Raw genomic sequence first — 19,263 nt, 5'->3', positions numbered from 1 at the left:
GTGTGTGTGTGTGTGTGCGCATGCGGGGGAAACGTCAGTAGAACAAACACTAAAGGCACATTTCCTCTCTTGGTATAATGAGATACAGGGTAATACAGTACATCAGAAGACGCTTTTACCACGCTTACTTATCCTGGCAGTGTAATTGTTTCCGAACCCTTTCCCCAGCATTGAAGGAGCTAATTTCCATTTATATTGCTACTAAACTGTAGGCACAAGGTCACGTGGACACACAAGTCCCTCCCTGGCTTCACTAACACGGCTGACACCTGCACCTAGATGTCAGAGCACTCTCGCTCCAGGACACCGACGGACGTAATGAGGAAGGACTCTAGTGAGTTTGTGTGCCGGCGTGTGTGTTTGTGTGTCACTGGGTTTGTACCGGTTAACAGTATACCATTCCCAATGTATTCTTTTGTCCCATTCCATTATTACTGACCGTTGACAAAGTTTATTGTGGATGACCATGGGCGATTATATTATGTAATCTTAATTTTGCTAGCTACGTGACTTCCTCTGTAGTTTCAGATAAACAAAATCAAACAATGTTATTCGGTTTTTTATCATAACTTTGACAAAAGTGGCCAACATTATTAAAGCCACAAGGTTGTAAATAATACTGTTAGCGTCAGACTTAACAGGTCTTAACTCAGAAATCCAAACCCTGGAAACCAATAACAGGGTAAGTAGCTTAAGGACCCACAGCACACTGTGGAAGCGGCTGGAGGGACTGATCTGATCACTCTAGGGATGGAGGAACAGCACACTGGATCACTCTGTGTTTCCATAGTTTTTCTATAGCGACTATAGGAAGGAGGAGTAAGTAGGAAAAAATGATGGAACGTACCCTATAAGGCAGGGCCTGGAGCTAAGGCACATGCAAGCAATCAATAATTACTCCCCTGCCATATTGAACCAGACAGTTCCTCTGCTCTAGCCTCAGGAAGGTAGTGGAGAAACTGGTGTCAGGATTTGGGGGAAAAGCTTTAATAACATTACACTACACTAGACGTTTTTACAAATAACCTACTGTATGCACTGAAGATATTGTGTTTCTGTTTCAGCCCTCGCTTGCTCACCCCTGCAGTTATTGAACATTTCCACTTTTTTGTTTGTGTTTCGTTTTCAATTTTAGAACCTACTTTTTTTTGGCACCACAGGACACCATATAGGGATGACTGAAGTGTAGAGGATATGCTTTCTCGATCAAAATGAATGTGAATGAGCAGGTTGTGTAGGTACAGTATCCTAGAAGATGGCACCAGAGCATTGATGAGAAAAGTATTTTTTCACAACACTGACACACAGGGAATCTGCTGAAACTAAAAAAGAAAAAAAAAAAAAAAAAAAAAAAATGAAGAAGTTAAGCTTAATGAGCCTAAACACACAAGTGGCTTGACCCAAGCAAGCGCACCTTTCAACGCGGTTGGTGTCTGGTAAGCTGAAACTGTGAATTGAGAAGCATGCTATTTTTTGTGGGGCTACTAATTCTAGTACTTTTATATGTAATTTCTATCCATGGCAATGTTTAACATTTTCAGGTCGATATCTGGAGGACTTTAGTGGCATCCCATATTATTTGACAAAATGGCGGTGCTCATATCCAAATGTAAATCATTCACTTTAAAGAATGTGAATACGGTAAGACAACAATACAGATTCAAAGACCCAGAAACTAAAGTCTTGTCTGTGTGTGATGTCGTTCTTGTACCTATATCTCCTGAATCAGCGTCCTGTTTAGGACAATCAGTTTGACAAATGGGGGTACATCACCGTTGTTATTGAGGTGATATATTTTCCAGTTCCACACAAACATCGCCTCGCTTCGTGGCTCACATCTTAAATGATGTGTGTACTCTGAGTTTGTTCTGGCATGATTTAAAACCTCTCTCAGACGGAATGAGCTTTGCAATATGTCATAGTCATCGGTAATGAGCATGAATAAATAGCATGGGTATTTCATCCATACAATGTATAAACATATTTTGTTTGTCATCTTTGTTTTGGTTATTAATTAATTTCTCTAATGAAACAGACAATTTATTGTGCTTATTTGATAACGGTTATGTTGGTACTATTAATCATGAATCGATTTAATGCGGCTAGAAAGTTTGAGGCACTGAAAAGTACCCAAATTCCATAATGACAATATCTTGAATTTGGTTAAATGCCTGAATATCTTACACCTATGAAACTAGATAGCATTACATATTGAGTAGTAAAGTATAAGCATAGCATAGTAGGGCTATATAATGGACCATAGCAGAGTCGTTGTGCGGAGTCCAGCACTATGTGACATATTTCTCTCATGGAAAAAGTAAAAGGCTGTGATGAGTTGTCAGTCAAAAAGATGACTTTCCGCACTAATTATCCACAAACTCTATTCCCTTTTCTTTTTACCACCAGTATAAGAATATCCCTGCAGGGCAGGAAATGGTAGAAAAGTGCAGTTGTATCCACATACTTGCTAATGGCCAATTATGGGCAAAGTGCTGGGATGTTAGCATTGAAACCCGAGGGCAGATGATGGGGACGTCTCTGGGTAGTGTATCTTAAGGCTTTCAGAACTGAGGAGGGCCAAACCAGCAAAGGTGAAATGCCTCATTAGGTTAATGACAAAATCCCTGTTGTTGGGATATGGTTTCTGCTTTTTTTCATTCACAAAGTCCCTGATATGACTGCAAATGTACATTGACAAAAAGTGCCCTATTTGTAATTAAACCAAGGATTTTGAAAGAAAATAGGATTTTTCTTTCTGTGAGTGTTGTTGTGCATACCCTGAGAGTTTCCATTTCAATATAAACTCTTTTTTAACTTTTGTGACGACAGGTCAAGCCATTTGGTGGACTGATTGGATGTGTGGTTGTTGCCAACAAGAATCATTTTCATCTAAAATTAGACTAGGGTAAGGAAAGGGAGAGAGTAAAAATAGACTAATCCTTTTTTCGGAGCAACCAAATTTATCCCTTTCCTTTGTAGACATCCTGGCTCTGGGCCAATATGACCTCTTGTTTTGGCGGCAGTCATCGAAATTATCATTCAGAAGAGCGCCTCAGATTTTCCCTCTTGCCAGCCCCTTGAGACTGCTCTCAATCTTTATTTAATATATTTTAAATTAATAATAGCAGGCTTACAATCTCTACAGTTGTTAAATTGTGACAGCTAACTGTCGGAAGAAATGAAGTCCTACTAGAACTTTATTTAAACTTATTGCAGATCATAAAACATCAATACGTTATATTTAAAGGACAATTTATAACCTGGACCCTATTTTCCATTCATTTTGAGTCTAAGGGACTTATACAGGCAACATTTTGTAGAAATCAGTCCAGTATTGAGCAAGTGAGAAGGCTAAAGCCATAATACGCTAAAACAGGCTGCAATGAGATCCTTTGGGGACGAGTATGCCCCATCAATTAACCCCCTCTAAAAGTGCTTATTTTTGGCTGCTCACAGATGCCGGATCTAATTCCACGTCATGGAAAGGCTACCTGCAGAAAAATGTATTTGATCCGGTCTGTTTGTTGCTGTGTCATACAACGTCTCACTCTGAGACCTCATTGTTGCATAGTTGCAGGTTTTTCCCTTTTGTCATTATGATCTCAACTCCCCTGCCCCCAAGTCGTTAAAACAAAGCTATGCTTTCTGCTCTCCAACACAACACCTCTCCTTTTCTCATAGAGCTAGGTTGGACACCCTACCCAACAGACACGTTTGTTTTTTTCTCTGTAGGGAACCGTTCAATAATGTTTGAATCTAATCAGAGTCATTGCACTTTACAGGACCTTCATTGACAGGGCATAATTGCCCCAAAGGATAACATTGCACCCCTTTTTCACGTATTACGGCCGCAGCATTAGCTCAATACAGGAACAATTAAAAAAAAAAAATCCACAATTATCACAAATAAAGTCAAGGTTAATCTATTTTATAACGGTTATTCAACCAAAGTGCAATTTTGCAGGGGTTAATGTAAGTTTTGTTGTATTTTATACATATATATAAATATAAATAACTAATAATAAATATATATACAGATACACTGAATGTTGTTTTGTGCTGTGTTTCCTCCGTCATCCGTTTCTGTGTGTGCACAAAGACATTGCAGCTGTATGTGTGTGTGTGTGTGTGTGTGTGTGTGTGTGTGTGTGTGTGTGTGTGTGTGCGTGTGCGTGTGTGTGTGTGTGTGTGTGTGTGTGTGTGTGTGCGTGTGCGTGTGCGTGTGCGTGTGTGTGTGTTTGCGTATGTAGGGGGAACAGGTATTTGCTGGTAGAGATGGAGCGAGCCGCTCTGGAGCTCTGCCTGGAGGGGGCAGCTGGTGGTCAGACAGGGGGCTCAGGTGGCTCCGTCGGGGCCTCCGCTGGGAGAGACGGAGCAGGAACCAGCAGATCCAAACCTCCTGCCCTGCCCAGAGCCAGAGGCTGACCCCAGGGCCAAGAGAGGCCGGACACACACACACACACACACACACACACACACACACACACACACACACACACACACACACACACACACACACACACACACACATCAACTGTTTGCATGCGAGTGCATGTGCATCAGAGGGTGTGTATGTGTGTGTGTGTGTGCGAGAGCGCTGATGCAGCAGGAGATTCTGCAGGCGGTAGGGCAGGGGCGGGTCCACAGGGCCAGGGAAGGACGTCTGAGGCTGTCAGCTTACTTGTCAAAGCCAAACGACCCCAGACACGACAGAACCAACGGAGCGTTGACACACGAATACATCCTCGCGTTTCAGATGATTGTGGCTTACAGCTACAACAACAACCAGACACTTTTTTCTATACTTTCGTGATTTTTACCCTTTTGGCCACTTTAAAGTGGAATCTCCAAGATTTCTGTTAGGGATACCTTTGGAACACGCGTCACATCCCCTTTAGATGGTTACCATAGATCCAAATGAGGTCATCACACACACCCAGTTTGTAACAATCATTATAGTGCAAATACCAGGGGTTCCAGCAATGTGTCCTTAGATCAATCCCCATTGTGGTACTTCATTCGGTGACTTTGCAGGAATTTATGTTCATGAAACTTCAAGATTGCAGATCACCTCACCTCACCAGGTATGACCAAGCATCCAAGTGCTTGGTCTTAACTAAGCTATTTGAAGCTTTGTATCATGCATTCTTTATTGTCCCAAAGAAAGAAATTCAACAAACAGCTGTTACAGGTTTATCAGAAAGAAACTCCCATGCGGCAGACGAGAAATGAACCACTGAAACACCAACGCATATAACTTAAACAAAATCAGAGTATATTTTATTGTATGATACAGATATAGTTTATCTGTTTAGGCTTAATTCAGAGAGAGAGATCATCTACAATATATTTTATACAACCTAGGCGGCAGAAACTCAGAAGATAGTGGGTTGACTTGCAACCGGAAGGTTGCTGGAAGGTTGCCGGCTCATCCTAGCTGGGTGTCAACGTGTGCCTAAGCATGACACCAAACCCTAAGTGCTCCAGACAAGCTGGCTGTCGTCTTGCATGGTTGGCACCTCCGTCGGTGTGTCAATTTGTGTATGAATGGGTGAATGTTAGGCAATAATTACAAAGCACTTTGAGTGGCCACTGGTTAGAAAAGGGCGATATAAATGCAGTCCATTTACCATTTTGAGTAAGGCCGACTTTTGTAGTTTTTCTGTATTTTATTTTTATATTGGATGAAAAGCAAGCACAAACGCCTCTGCTCCTTGAACCTATATAATATCCCTAATGAAGACCTATTTTTGATGTTGGAAGAAACGTAGTTGAACCAAAATTCAAGTCCAGTGCTTGGCCCAATTTCTCTGAAAACCATTAATTTTATCCGTACTACTGCATGACATGAAGTCTCTATCATAAGCTCTTTTGCTAATTTTGTACTTTTTTTTTAGGGAATGTAATTAAGTAAATGTAGGCTACTTGAATAGTTTCTCTAGTTCATGCTGAGTTTGTGGCTATGATGATTGTGTTTTAAACATAATTATCATAATCAAGTTTGTAATCAAATTGCAGTGGTGTCATCCGACACTGAAAATGCCTTCAAGCTGGTTTGTTTCAAAGCTGAAAAACCCCAAACTGTTACAACGAGATTAAGGAAAAATGTATAAAATGCAAAATAGGTGTAGACACAAAAACGTCCATAAATTTAAAAATTATCAACAGAAGAAGAAATAAAAAAAACCTTTGCTGACGTTCTGTCAAAGACTATGTGTTTTGTTGCAGATAGTTTTACTTTTACTAAAATGCTTTTGGCAAAATGTTCAACCAACTGAAGCTCCCCCCCACCCCCCCCCCCTTCCCTTTCCAACAAATATGGTGGCCTGCACTGACCCGTACTGTGTAAGGTGCCTGTAGTAGTAGCATTAGTTCTTCCAAGATGGTTTTGTCATCATAGATAAAAAAGCTTAAAAAAAACTAAATCTGTTGTGTGTGGTTGACAAAACAAATAAACTAAAATAATTGAGAACATCTATTTAGTTTTGGCCTTCGTAATTTTTTTTCATTCATTAGCCTTGTATTTACGGTGGATATGAAACTGATCTCCCAATATTTTTGCTGTGACATTTTTAATTGCACAATATTTGATCAGACCTTTTCGTCGTCATAAAATCACGCTGTCATTTGTTTTAAAAGTCCTCTACACAAGGGAAAGCACGCTCCCTTGAGTAACTACACGTTAAATAAACACAACATGTATCTCTGGCCTGGAGTAAAAAAAAAAAAAAAGCATGTATAAGACTATAGGGCCCTTAGCTAGCCGCCGGAGACCATCCTGATCACGTGACCTCACCTTTTTGCCACACCTCTCAGTGTGGACTTTCAGCCGGCCACAACGAATTCTAGGAATGAAAATGTCACCTGGGTCAATCAGGGACTGTGTCATAGATGAAAACGGGCCAATCAGAGATTGTCGTAGATTATGACAAAAAACATAGCGGCTCCCAAAGAAACAAGCGGTCACGTTAACATTAGTAGAGATAACGGAAAGCGGAAAAATGTTTTGCCATTCTTTCTTACTCTGTGTATCCCCTGAACTGATGAGGTCACATGATTGGTTAGCTGATTGTTAACTGACACCTGTATCGAAACAGAATGTGAAGTCACCCGATCATGTGGGTCTCCAGGCTAGCCAGCAGCATGTCCTACAGATAAATCTAGATACTTTTGTAATAATAATATGTATTAATAAATCGAACACGTTGTCACTTTAATCCACAAATCTGGCATCAATCTAGACTGGACTCCTGCCACTCAGAGCAGTGAGCCAGAAACAGGGGATTAAGAAAGTATGAACGTCGTCCCTCTACACACAGATGGTTAAGCGTAGCTTAGGTGCAGGTACCACACACTGTTTGTCTGACATTCTGTCTTTCCCAAGCCAAGCATGTCCATCAGGCTGGCAGCTCTGAACCAGGTCAATTTGGAGTATACACACTTATATACAATCAACAATGTGCATAGTTTATAACTATAATTTACAGAGAAAAGCTTTTGTTTTACATTTCACATTAGTTAATTATCCACCTTGCTTTCTGCTTCATGTATGTCTGGTTCCCTCTTCTGGCAAACAGGGGAATTACCTATTCCTGGCATCATAATAATCAAACAATGCTACCCTACTTCAACTTCCAGTAATACACAATAAATAATCCACAAGCAAATATAAAAAAATAAATAAAAAACTGATATAATTTCGTACACAGGATTTTCGAGCGAAGATTGTTTTACGTTGAGAAAAAACGTCAGAAGCCGACGAAGCAATGCGCGCACGCAAACCCCAGACACCTCAAAGCCTGACGGTCTCTGCCTCGGGGAGTGGCCTCCGGACGAATTCCTTCCGGTAGGAGAAGCGGGTGAGGTCGACCCTGCCGTCCGTCCCCTCCCTCTCCTGCAGCAGACTGTGCAGAGACCAAACGAACTTTCCCAGCACCAGCGTGCAGATGACCTCCAGCACCAGCAGGGTGGTGTACAGGGTGAACCTGGCCTTGCACTGCTCCACCTTGCTCCTGCGCCGGCAGCTCGGCTGGTAGTGGCGGAGCGGTGGGGGTTGGTGTCCGGGCTCCGTGCTGCAAGTGAAGAAGACTACCGGGGTGTGCCTCGGTGTTCGTGGGGTTGTTGCCATGGTAGCGCCGGGTGATGGAGTGCTAAGAGTTGTAATCGTGGTTGTCGAGGGTGACGTGGTAGTAGGTTGCGTTGTTGTGGTAGTGCTGGCTATTGCACAGGTCGTTTTTGCTGGTGCTGTTGTAGTTAAAAGAGTTGGCCAGGTTGTCATTATTGTTGCAAGCGCTGCTGTTGTTGTTCTTGACGTGATGAGGGCGGTAGGGGGAGTGGTGGTTAGGGCGTTTGTAGTGGGCGTAGGTGTCGTTGGGGTGGTGGCGGGCATGGGGGTGGCTGTCGCAACGGCGGTTGGGGTGGTAGTCGTTGCGGTGGTTGGGGTGGGGGTGGTGGTGGTAGGGGTGGTGGTCGGGGTGGTTGTAGTGGGGGTGGTGGTTGGGATGGTTACTGTGGTTGGGATGGCAGTCGTTGTGGGGGCGGTGGTTGTAGTGGGGGTGGTGGTGGTTGTAGTGGGGGTGGTGGCTGGGATGGTTGTTGTGGCTAGGATGGTGGTTGGGGTAGTGGTGGTGGTGGTGGTTGTAGTTGGGGTGGTTGTGGTAGTTGTAATTTGGGTGGTGGTTGGGAGGGTAGTAGTGGGGGTGGTGGTGGTTGTAGTGGGGGTGGTGGTAGTTGGGATGGTAGTAGGCGGGCTGGTGGTGGTTGTAGTGAGGGTGGTGGTGGTTGGGATGGTAGTAGGCCGGGTGGTGGTGGTTGTAGTGGGGGTGGTGGTGGTTGTAGTGGGGGCGGTGGTGGTTGTAGTTGGGTCGGTGGTGGTTGTAGTGGGGGTGGTGGTGGTTGTAGTGGGGGTGGTGGTGGTTGTAGTGGAGGCGGTGGTGGTTGTAGTGGGGCTGGTGGTAGTGGTAGATGGGGCGGTGGTTTGCATGGTAGTGGTAGATGGGGCGGTGGTTGGCATGGTAGTGGTAGATGGGGCGGTGGTTGGCATGGTAGTGGTAGATGGGGCGGTGGTTGGCATGGTAGTGGTAGATGGGGCGGTGGTTGGCATGGTAGTGGTAGATGGGGCGGTGGTTGGCATGGTAGTGGTAGATGGGGCGGTGGTTGGCATGGTAGTGGTAGATGGGTCGGTGGTTGGCATGGTAGTGGTAGGTGGGGCGGTGGTTGGCATGGTAGTGGTAGATGGGGCGGTGGTTGGCATGGTAGTGGTAGATGGGGCGGTGGTTGGCATGGTAGTGGTATGTAAAGGAGTAGTGATTGGAGCAAGGGTGGGGCACACAAGTTGATCCTCTGTTAGTGAAATCACCTCCCTTCCACTTAAATCATTTGGAAACTTACACACCACAGGAGGAGTGTGAGTTAGCACTTTAGAGTTGTCTTTCATCCATTGGTATAAATCAATGAAATTGCAATCACAACGCCAGGGATTATCATTGAGGTCCACTCTTATCAGGGCTTTCAAAGGTTCAAAAATATCTTCCGGAAGGTTCTCCAGCATATTGCCTGATAGCTTAAGGATCGTTACCGATGTTACCTTTTCAAATACGTTTGCATTCAATGTTCTGAGTTTGTTGTTTGATAAATATAGCTTTTTAAGCTTTGCAATGCCGTCAAAATATTCTGAAGATAAAGTTTCAAAATGGTTTTTGGATAGATCTAATTCTTTTAAGTTAGTCAGGGGGCTGAATACTCCACTAGGAAGACTGCTTAGGTTGTTTTGATGGAGCCTCAACTCGGTTAATTTTGGTGTGCCTCCGAACAAAAGCGCTGGCAGACCAGTCAGTTGATTTGCATGCAGTGTCAGTGTTTTGAGCAGACTGAAGCCAGTGAAATACTCTGATGGTAAATCAGTGAGAAGATTGTTGTCCAAGGATAGTTTCCTTAATTTGTCTTTATGTGGAAAAAGTCTTGGTGCTAGTTGAGTTATTTGATTTTCCTGTAATCCAATTTCCACCAGATTGGGCAAAGGAAGGAAGACCTCTTCTGGGACAGAGGTGAGTTGGTTTTCGTAGAGCCGTAATGTCTGCAGTGCGTCGAGTTGTGAGAAGAGGCTGGGGGAAATAGACGTCAGGTTGTTTTTGGCTAAATGCAGGATCTTTAGGCTCTTGAGCTCATCGAAGGTGCCGTCCTCTATGGATTGGATACTATTCATGTGGAGCTGGAGCTGGGTCAGTTTTATCAGGCCATCAAACAGACCCCTCTGAAGACCACCAAGCTGGTTGGACTTCAGCACCAGCGACTCCAAGTGTGGGACTTCGGCGAAGACTCCCGCTGGGATGGACGTGAGCAGAGTGCCGACGATGTCAAGGTCCTTGAGGCTGTCCAAACCCTCAAAGGCCCCGGCCTCCACGGACACTGTGGGCGTGTTTAAGAACTCCACCTTTTCAAGCTGAGGATTGGCCACAAATGCTCCTTTTGGGATGGTAGGGATTTTACTTTCCACAAAGAAGACCTCTGTGACCCGAGGCATCAGGGTATGTGGGATTTCTGTGGTCGAGGAGGGGAAAGCCATTTGGTGTTCTTTGGTTTCCGCCACTGGGTTTCCATCTGCATCCGAGGAGTACAGAGTCAACAGAGACAGGGAGAGGAGGAAGAAGTGTCCTTTTGGGAAAAAGGCCCCCGGAAATGGAGTTCTCTTAGACATGTTCACTGCCTAAAGAAAAGGGAACAGAACTTTTTGAAAATAGAGAAAAGATCATGTAAAACAAATGTTTAAATGGAGATAGGAGAAGATAAACATTCTGTTGGATGTTTTGATAAAGATACACTTTCGCAAACTTTTGCAGTACAAGGTCAATTCTGTTTCTCAGGAACACGTCACATTCATATCATGTCAAATAAAATATTTACAATATATATATGCATACATTTAATATATATACTTTTTATAAAATTATACATAATATAATTATTCCTTACCTGAAAATGTAATGGGCCGTTCAAGTGAAATAGTGGGCTTTAATGAAATGGTGAAGAAAACTGAAATGGTGAAGAAGACCATTCTATCTACTATATCTATGCAGGCCAGCAGTTCATGAAGAGTGTGGAGTGCCCATGCAAGGCGTGGCCTTCGTAACGTCTGCCCTCAAACTGATAAGCAAAGGGAGGGAAAATACTTGTAAGGACCCATATTTACTGTCCCTCTGAGGTATGCTGACAAAACTTAACAACTCACACTCGTTTATCTTTTATTTTTAACAAATCATGATCAAAGCAAAGTTCATGTCTCATGATTTTTAATTTGTTAATGCAATGTAGATTAAAAAAAAAATGAACTGATATTATATATTAGAAGAAACCAAATCAATTCATATAGTATTTAAAAAAAACATTTTCGAATGAAATTCACAATTAGAATTATTATTCATGTGAGTGGGGTGGGGTGTCCACTTAAATATATTCTACTTACTGGCACCAGAGGGCAGCATTTCGAATTAAAACCATTGTAGCGGTTATGTGGAATATAGGCTGGGAAGTGAGATAAGCAAAAAGCATGAAACTGACTCAGATTCTATTCTAAGATCGTGGAAAGGTCCTTCTGCAAAACAAAACAGGATATAAGTGGTGTCAAATGAAATGACACTTGGCCAATAATATCACTTGTCAAATTATCATTTGTATGATCGCCTCAGATTTTCTTACACTGCTCTTTATTTCTTAAGAATTACATAATTAAAATCTCTCTAGGACAGTTACTTTATAACCTTCCAAAAAAGGCTACAGATACACTAATTGTAAAGGCAAGGCAAGGCAACTTTATTTATATAGCACTTTTCATACACAAGGCAGACTCAAAGTGCTTCACATATAAACATTGTCATACAATAAAATAAAATAATAGATAAGTAAAAGAAAAACATAGGCAAAGAAATGGGTAAAATAGAAAAAGGCATTTTAGTATTAAAATAGAAAATAAAGGCAAAGTTAAAAAAGCTTTTTAGAAAGTGCAATGTATTTAAGATTTTAGTAGAAAGCTATAGCAAACATAAAAGTCTTCAGTCTTGTTTTAAAGGTGCTCAGAGTTGGGGCAAGTCTTAAATCCTCTGGGAGTTTATTCCAGCTATTTGTTGCATAGTAACTAAATCCTGCTTTCCCATGTTTTGTGTTTACTCTGGGGATAATTAACAGATTGGTCTCAGAGGATCTTAGTGGTCTAGAAGGCTGATGTAGTGGAAGCATATCAGTTAAATATTTTGGGCCTAAACCATGTAGGGATTTACATGGTTTAGTAAAGGTTTATTCAGAGTCATAATCTTCTAGTTTTAGCATGAAATTTGATATTGAATATTGAATTTAAAGCAAGACGGACGTCTTTGCTTTGTCACACAATTTAAACCTATTATGGGCCAATATTATGGATCGATGGATTAAGGATATAATACTGTATTTCCTTAATGTAGGCCTATTTTCCCTAAACAGAGGAAGAAAAAGTCCATTGGTTGGCCCGGTTGAAAACTATTCATCCTCATCAGAATTAGTCAGCAATCTGTCACATGTACCCCCCCCCCCCCCAACACACACACACACACACGGTGACATGGTGGTTGTAGTGGGGACGGTGGTTGGCATGGTAGTGGTAGATGGGGCGGTGGTTGGCATGGTAGTGGTAGATGGGGCGGTGGTTGGCATGGTAGTGGTAGATGGGGCGGTGGTTGCCATGGTAGTGGTAGATGGGGCGGTGGTTGGCATGGTAGTGGTAGATGGGGCGGTGGTTGGCATGGTAGTGGTATGTAAAGGAGTGGTGGTTGGAGCAAGGGTGGGGCACACAAGTTGATCCTCTGTTAGTGAAATCACCTCCCTTCCACTTAAATCATTTGGAAACTTACACACCACAGGAGGAGTGTGAGTTAGCACTTTAGAGTTGTCTTTCATCCATTGGTATAAATCAATGAAATTGCAATCACAACGCCAGGGATTATCATTGAGGTCCACTCTTATCAGGGCTTTCAAAGGTTCAAAAATATCTTCCGGAAGGTTCTCCAGCATATTGCCTGATAGCTTAAGGATCGTTACCGATGTTACCTTTTCAAATACGTTTGCATTCAATGTTCTGAGTTTGTTGTTTGATAAATATAACTTTTTAAGCTTTGCAATGCCGTCAAAATATTCTGAAGATAAAGTTTCAAAATGGTTTTTGGATAGATCTAATTCTTTTAAGTTAGTCAGGGGGCTGAATACTCCACTAGGAAGACTGCTTAGGTTGTTTTGATGGAGCCTCAACTCGGTTAATTTTGGTGTGCCTCCGAACAAAAGCGCTGGCAGACCAGTCAGTTGATTTGCATGCAGTGTCAGTGTTTTGAGCAGACTGAAGCCAGTGAAATACTCTGGTGGTAAATCAGTGAGAAGATTGTTGTCCAAGGATAGTTTCCTTAATTTGTCTTTATGTGGAAAAAGTCTTGGTGCTAGTTGAGTTATTTGATTTCCCTGTAATCCAATTTCCACCAGATTGGGCAAAGGAAGGAAGACCTCTTCTGGGACAGAGGTGAGTTGGTTTTCGTAGAGCCGTAATGTCTGCAGTGCGTTGAGTTGTGAGAAGAGGCTGGGGGAAATAGACGTCAGGTTGTTTTTGGCTAAATGCAGGAACTTTAGGCTCTTGAGCTCATCGAAGGTGCCGTCCTCTATGGATTGGATACTATTCATGTGGAGCTGGAGCTGGGTCAGTTTTATCAGGCCGTCAAACAGACCCCTCTGAAGACCACCAAGCTGGTTGGACTTCAGCACCAGCAACTCCAAGTGTGGGACTTCGGCGAAGACTCCCGCTGGGATGGACGTGAGCAGAGTGCCGACGATCTCAAGGTCCTTGAGGCTGTCCAAACCCTCAAAGGCCCCGGCCTCCACGGACACTGTGGGCGTGGATAAGAACTCCACCTTTTCAAGCTGAGGATTGGCCACAAATGCTCCTTTTGGGATGGTAGGGATTTTACTTTCCACAAAGAAGACCTCTGTGACCCGAGGTATCAAGGTCTGTGGGATTTCTGTGGTGGAGGAGGGGAAAGCCATTTGGTATTCTTTGGTTTCCGTCGCTGGGTTTCCATCTGCATCCGAGGAATACAGAGTCAACAGAGACAGGGAGAGGAGGAAGAAGTGTCCTTTTGGGAAAAAGGCCCCCGGAAATGGAGTTCTCTTAGACATGTTCACTGCCTAAAGAAAAGGGAACAGAACTTTTTGAAAATAGAGAAAAGATCATGTAAAACAAAAGTTTAAATGGAGATAGGAGAAGATAAACATTCTGTTGGATGTTTTGATAAAGATACACTTTCGCAAACTTTTGCAGTACAAGGTCAATTCTGTTTCTCAGGAACACGTTACATTCATATCATGTCAAATAAAATATTTACAATATATATATGTAGAAATTTCATATATATACTTTTTATAAAATTATACATAATATAATTAATCCTTACCTGAAAATTTAATGGGCCGTTCAAGTGAAATAGTGGGCTTTAATGAAATGGTGAAGAAAACTGAAATGGTGAAGAAGACCATTCTATCTACTATATCTATGCAGGCCAGCAGTTCATGAAGAGTGTGGAGTGCCCATGCAAGGCGTGGTCTTCGTAACGTCTGCCCTCAAACTGATAAGCAAAGGGAGGGAAAATACTTGTAAGGACCCATATTTACTGTCCCTCTGAGGTATGCTGACAAAACTTAACAACTCACACTCGTTTACCTTTTATTTTTAACAAATCATGATCAAAGCAAAGTTCATGTCTCATGATATTTAATTTGTTAATGCAATGTAGATTAAAAAAAAAATGAACTGATAATTATATATAAGAAGAAACCAAATCAATCCATATAGTATTTAAAAAAAACATTTTCGAATGAAATTCACAATTAGAATTATTATTCATGTGAGTGGGATGTCCACTTAAATATATTCTACTTACTGGCACCAGAGGGCAGCATTTCGAATTAAAACCATTGTAGCGGTTATGTGGAATACAGGCTGGGAAGTGAGATAAGCAAAAAGCATGAAACTGACTCAGATTCTATTCTAAGATCGTGGAAAGGTCCTTCTGCAAAACAAAACAGGATATAAGTGGTGTCAAATGAAATGACACTTGGCCAATAATATCACTTGTCAAATTATCATTTGTATGATCGCCTCAGATTTTCTTACACTGCTCTTTATTTCTTAAGAATTACATGATTAAAATCTCTCTAGGACAGTTACTTTATAACCTTCCAAAAAAGGCTACAGATACACTAATTGTAAAGGCAAGGCAAGGCAACTTTATTTATATAGCACTTTTCATACACAAGGCAGACTCAAAGTGCTTCACGTATAAACATTGTCATACAATAAAATAAAATAATAGATAAGTAAAAGAAAAACATAGGCAAAGAAATGGGTAAAATAGAAAAAGGCATTTTAGTATTAAAATAGAAAATAAAGGCAAAGTTAAAAAAGCTTTTTAGAAAGTGCAATGTATTTAAGATTTTAGTAGAAAGCTATAGCAAACATAAAAGTCTTCAGTCTTGTTTTAAAGGTGCTCAGAGTTGGGGCAAGTCTTAAATCCTCTGGGAGTTTATTCCAGCTATTTGTTGCATAGTAACTAAATCCTGCTTTCCCATGTTTTGTGTTTACTCTGGGGATAATTAACAGATTGGTCTCAGAGGATCTTAGTGGTCTAGAAGGCTGATGTAGTGGAAGCATATCAGTTAAATATTTTGGGCCTAAACCATGTAGGGATTTACATGGTTTAGTAAAGGTTTATTCAGAGTCATAATCTTCTAGTTTTAGCATGAAATTTGATATTGAATATTGAATTTAAAGCAAGACGGACGTCTTTGCTTTGTCACACAATTTAAACCTATTATGGGCCAATATTATGGATCGATGGATTAAGGATATAATACTGTATTTCCTTAATGTAGGCCTATTTTCCCTAAACAGAGGAAGAAAAAGTCCATTGGTTGGCCCGGTTGAAAACTATTCATCCTCATCAGAATTAGTCAGCAATCTGTCACATGTACCCCCCCCCCCCCAACACACACACACACACACGGTGACATGGTGGTTGTAGTGGGGACGGTGGTTGGCATGGTAGTGGTAGATGGGGCGGTGGTTGGCATGGTAGTGGTAGATGGGGCGGTGGTTGGCATGGTAGTGGTGGATGGGGCGGTGGTTGGCATGGTAGTGGTAGATGGGGCGGTGGTTGGCATGGTAGTGGTAGATGGGGCGGTGGTTGGCATGGTAGTGGTAGATGGGGCGGTGGTTGGCATGGTAGTGGTATGTAAAGGAGTGGTGGTTGGAGCAAGGGTGGGGCACACAAGTTGATCCTCTGTTAGTGAAATCACCTCCCTTCCACTTAAATCATTTGGAAACTTACACACCACAGGAGGAGTGTGAGTTAGCACTTTAGAGTTGTCTTTCATCCATTGGTATAAATCAATGAAATTGCAATCACAACGCCAGGGATTATCATTGAGGTCCACTCTTATCAGGGCTTTCAAAGGTTCAAAAATATCTTCCGGAAGGTTCTCCAGCATATTGCCTGATAGCTTAAGGATCGTTACCGATGTTACCTTTTCAAATATGTTTGGATTCAATGTTCTGAGTTTGTTGTTTGATAAATATAGCTTTTTAAGCTTTGCAATGCCGTCAAAATATTCTGAAGATAAAGTTTCAAAATGGTTTTTGGATAGATCTAATTCCCTTAAGTTAGTCAGGGGGCTGAATACTCCACTAGGAAGACTGCTTAGGTTGTTTTGATGGAGCCTCAACTCGGTTAATTTTGGCGTGCCTCCGAACAAAAGCGCTGGCAGACCAGTCAGTTGATTTGCATGCAGTGTCAGTGTTTTGAGCAGACTGAAGCCAGTGAAATACTCTGGTGGTAAATCAGTGAGAAGATTGTTGTCCAAGGATAGTTTCCTTAATTTGTCTTTATGTGGAAAAAGTCTTGGTGCTAGTTGAGTTATTTGATTTCCCTGTAATCCAATTTCCACCAGATTGGGCAAAGGAAGGAAGACCTCTTCCGGGACAGAGGTGAGTTGGTTTTCGTAGAGCCGTAATGTCTGCAGTGCGTCGAGTTGTGAGAAGAGGCTGGGGGAAATAGACGTCAGGTTGTTTTTGGCTAAATGCAGGATCTTTAGGCTCTTGAGCTCATCGAAGGTGCCGTCCTCTATGGATTGGATGCTATTCATATGGAGCTGGAGCTGGGTCAGTTTTATCAGGCCGTCAAACAGACCTCTCTGAAGACCACCAAGCTTGTTGGACTTCAGCACCAACGACTCCAAGTGTGGGAGTTCGGCGAAGACTCCCACTGGGATGGACGTGAGCAGAGTGCCGAAAATTTCAAGGTCCTTGAGGCTGTCCAAACCCTCAAAGGCCCCGGCCTCCACGGACACTGTGGGCGTGGATAAGAACTCCACCTTTTCAAGCTGAGGATTGGCCACAAATGCTCCTTTTGGGATGGTAGGGATTTTACTTTCCACAAAGAAGACCTCTGTGACCCGAGGTATCAAGGTCTGTGGGATTTCTGTGGTGGAGGAGGAGAAAATCATTTGGTATTCGTATCCATCTGCATCCGAGGAATACAGAATCAACAGAGACAGGGAGAGGAGGAAGAAGTGTCCTTTTGGGAAAAAGGCCCCCGGAAATGGAGTTCTCTTAGACATGTTCATTGTCTAAAGAAAAGGGAACAGAACTTTTTGAAAATAGAGAAAAGATCATGTAAAACAAAAGTTTAAATGGAGATAGGAGAAGATAAACATTCTGTTGGATGTTTTGATAAAGATACACTTTCGCAAACTTTTGCAGTACAAGGTCAATTCTGTTTCTCAGGAACATGTCACATTCATATCATATCAAATAAAATATTTACAATATATATATGTAGAAATTTCATATATATACTTTTTATAAAATTATACATAATATAATTAATCCTTACCTGAAAATTTAATGGGCCGTTCAAGTGAAATAGTGGGCTTTAATGAAATGGTGAAGAAAACTGAAATGGTGAAGAAGACCATTCTATCTACTATATCTATGCAGGCCAGCAGTTCATGAAGAGTGTGGAGTGCCCATGCAAGGCGTGGCCTTCGTAACGTCTGCCCTCAAACTGATAAGCAAAGGGAAGGAAAATACTTGTAAGGACCCATATTTACTGTCCCTCTTAGGTATGCTGACAAAACTTAACAACTCACACTCGTTTACCTTTTATTTTTAACAAATCATGATCAAAGCAAAGTTCATGTCTCATGATATTTAATTTGTTAATGCAATGTAGATTAAAAAAAAAAATGAACTGATATTATATATTAGAAGAAACCAAATCAATCCATATAGTATTTAAAAAAAACATTTTCGAATGAAATTCACAATTAGAATTATTATTCATGTGAGTGGGGTGTCCACTTAAATATATTCTACTTACTGGCACCAGAGGGCAGCATTTCGAATTAAAACCATTGTAGCGGTTATGTGGAATATAGGCTGGGAAGTGAGATAAGCAAAAAGCATGAAACTGACTCAGATTCTATTCTAAGATCGTGGAAAGGTCCTTCTGCAAAACAAAACAGGATGTAAGTGGTGTCAAATGAAATGACACTTGGCCAATAATATCACTTGTCAAATTATCATTTGTATGATCGCCTCAGATTTTCTTACACTGCTCTTTATTTCTTAAGAATTACATAATTAAAATCTCTCTAGGACAGTTACTTTATAACCTTCCAAAAAAGGCTACAGATACACTAATTGTAAAGGCAAGGCAAGGCAACTTTATTTATATAGCACTTTTCATACACAAGGCAGACTCAAAGTGCTTCACATATAAACATTGTCATACAATAAAATAAAATAATAGATAAGTAAAAGAAAAACATAGGCAAAGAAATGGGTAAAATAGAAAAAGGCATTTTAGTATTAAAATAGAAAATAAAGGCAAAGTTAAAAAAGCTTTTTAGAAAGTGCAATGTATTTAAGATTTTAGTAGAAAGCTATAGCAAACATAAAAGTCTTCAGTCTTGTTTTAAAGGTGCTCAGAGTTGGGGCAAGTCTTAAATCCTCTGGGAGTTTATTCCAGCTATTTGTTGCATAGTAACTAAATCCTGCTTTCCCATGTTTTGTGTTTACTCTGGGGATAATTAACAGATTGGTCTCAGAGGATCTTAGTGGTCTAGAAGGCTGATGTAGTGGAAGCATATCAGTTAAATATTTTGGGCCTAAACCATGTAGGGATTTACATGGTTTAGTAA

The 19,263-nt window shown here is 41.5% G+C and overlaps 3 protein-coding genes across 3 annotated transcripts; all 3 read right to left on the bottom strand.

Annotated features, from left to right (window-relative positions):
• Positions 1-8,150: 8,150 nt before the first annotated feature.
• Positions 8,151-11,249, bottom strand: LOC130393478 (carboxypeptidase N subunit 2-like). Its single transcript, XM_056604163.1, has 3 exons — positions 10,972-11,249; positions 8,982-10,705; positions 8,151-8,397 (listed from the first exon to the last, which is right to left on the bottom strand). Exons 2-3 carry the CDS (start codon positions 10,694-10,696, stop codon positions 8,151-8,153), a joined length of 1,962 nt encoding a protein of 653 aa, XP_056460138.1. The 5' UTR covers positions 10,697-10,705; positions 10,972-11,249.
• Positions 10,699-14,567, bottom strand: LOC130393477 (leucine-rich repeat-containing protein 15-like). Its single transcript, XM_056604162.1, has 3 exons — positions 14,460-14,567; positions 12,584-14,027; positions 10,699-10,705 (listed from the first exon to the last, which is right to left on the bottom strand). The coding sequence occupies exons 1-3, from the start codon at positions 14,539-14,541 to the stop codon at positions 10,699-10,701; spliced, it is 1,533 nt and encodes a 510-aa protein (XP_056460137.1). The 5' UTR covers positions 14,542-14,567.
• A 5-nt stretch (positions 14,568-14,572) lies between these two features.
• LOC130393476 (carboxypeptidase N subunit 2-like) lies at positions 14,573-18,603 on the bottom strand. The gene is made up of 4 exons (XM_056604161.1): positions 18,441-18,603; positions 17,955-18,125; positions 16,067-17,540; positions 14,573-14,630 (listed from the first exon to the last, which is right to left on the bottom strand). The coding sequence occupies exons 2-4, from the start codon at positions 18,034-18,036 to the stop codon at positions 14,573-14,575; spliced, it is 1,614 nt and encodes a 537-aa protein (XP_056460136.1). The 5' UTR covers positions 18,037-18,125; positions 18,441-18,603.
• Positions 18,604-19,263: the final 660 nt, after the last annotated feature.

This window comes from Gadus chalcogrammus, chromosome 12, assembly GCF_026213295.1.
Source record: "Gadus chalcogrammus isolate NIFS_2021 chromosome 12, NIFS_Gcha_1.0, whole genome shotgun sequence".
NCBI classification, from domain to species: Eukaryota; Metazoa; Chordata; class Actinopteri; order Gadiformes; family Gadidae; genus Gadus; species Gadus chalcogrammus.
The sequence above is the reverse complement of the archived record's forward strand: the minus strand, read 5'-3'. Positions and strand labels throughout refer to the sequence as shown.

Excerpts from the sequence above, each read along its gene's own strand:
- LOC130393477 (XM_056604162.1), bottom strand. The coding sequence starts at position 14,541 with ATGGTCTTCTTCACCATTTCAGTTTTCTTCACCATTTCATTAAAGCCC. Across the intron at positions 14,028-14,459 it reads ACGGCCCATTAAATTTTCAG|AAATCCCACAGACCTTGATA; the intron begins GTAAGGATTAAT and ends CCTCCACCACAG.
- LOC130393476 (XM_056604161.1), bottom strand. The coding sequence starts at position 18,036 with ATGGTCTTCTTCACCATTTCAGTTTTCTTCACCATTTCATTAAAGCCC. Across the intron at positions 17,541-17,954 it reads ACGGCCCATTAAATTTTCAG|AAATCCCACAGACCTTGATA; the intron begins GTAAGGATTAAT and ends CCTCCACCACAG. Across the intron at positions 14,631-16,066 it reads ACTACAACCACCATGTCACC|TTTGAGGGCAGACGTTACGA; the intron begins GTGTGTGTGTGT and ends TTTGCTTATCAG.
- LOC130393478 (XM_056604163.1), bottom strand. The coding sequence starts at position 10,696 with ATGTCTAAGAGAACTCCATTTCCGGGGGCCTTTTTCCCAAAAGGACAC. Across the intron at positions 8,398-8,981 it reads GCCCCATCTACCACTACCAT|CCACCCCCATGCCCGCCACC; the intron begins GCAAACCACCGC and ends CCGTTGCGACAG.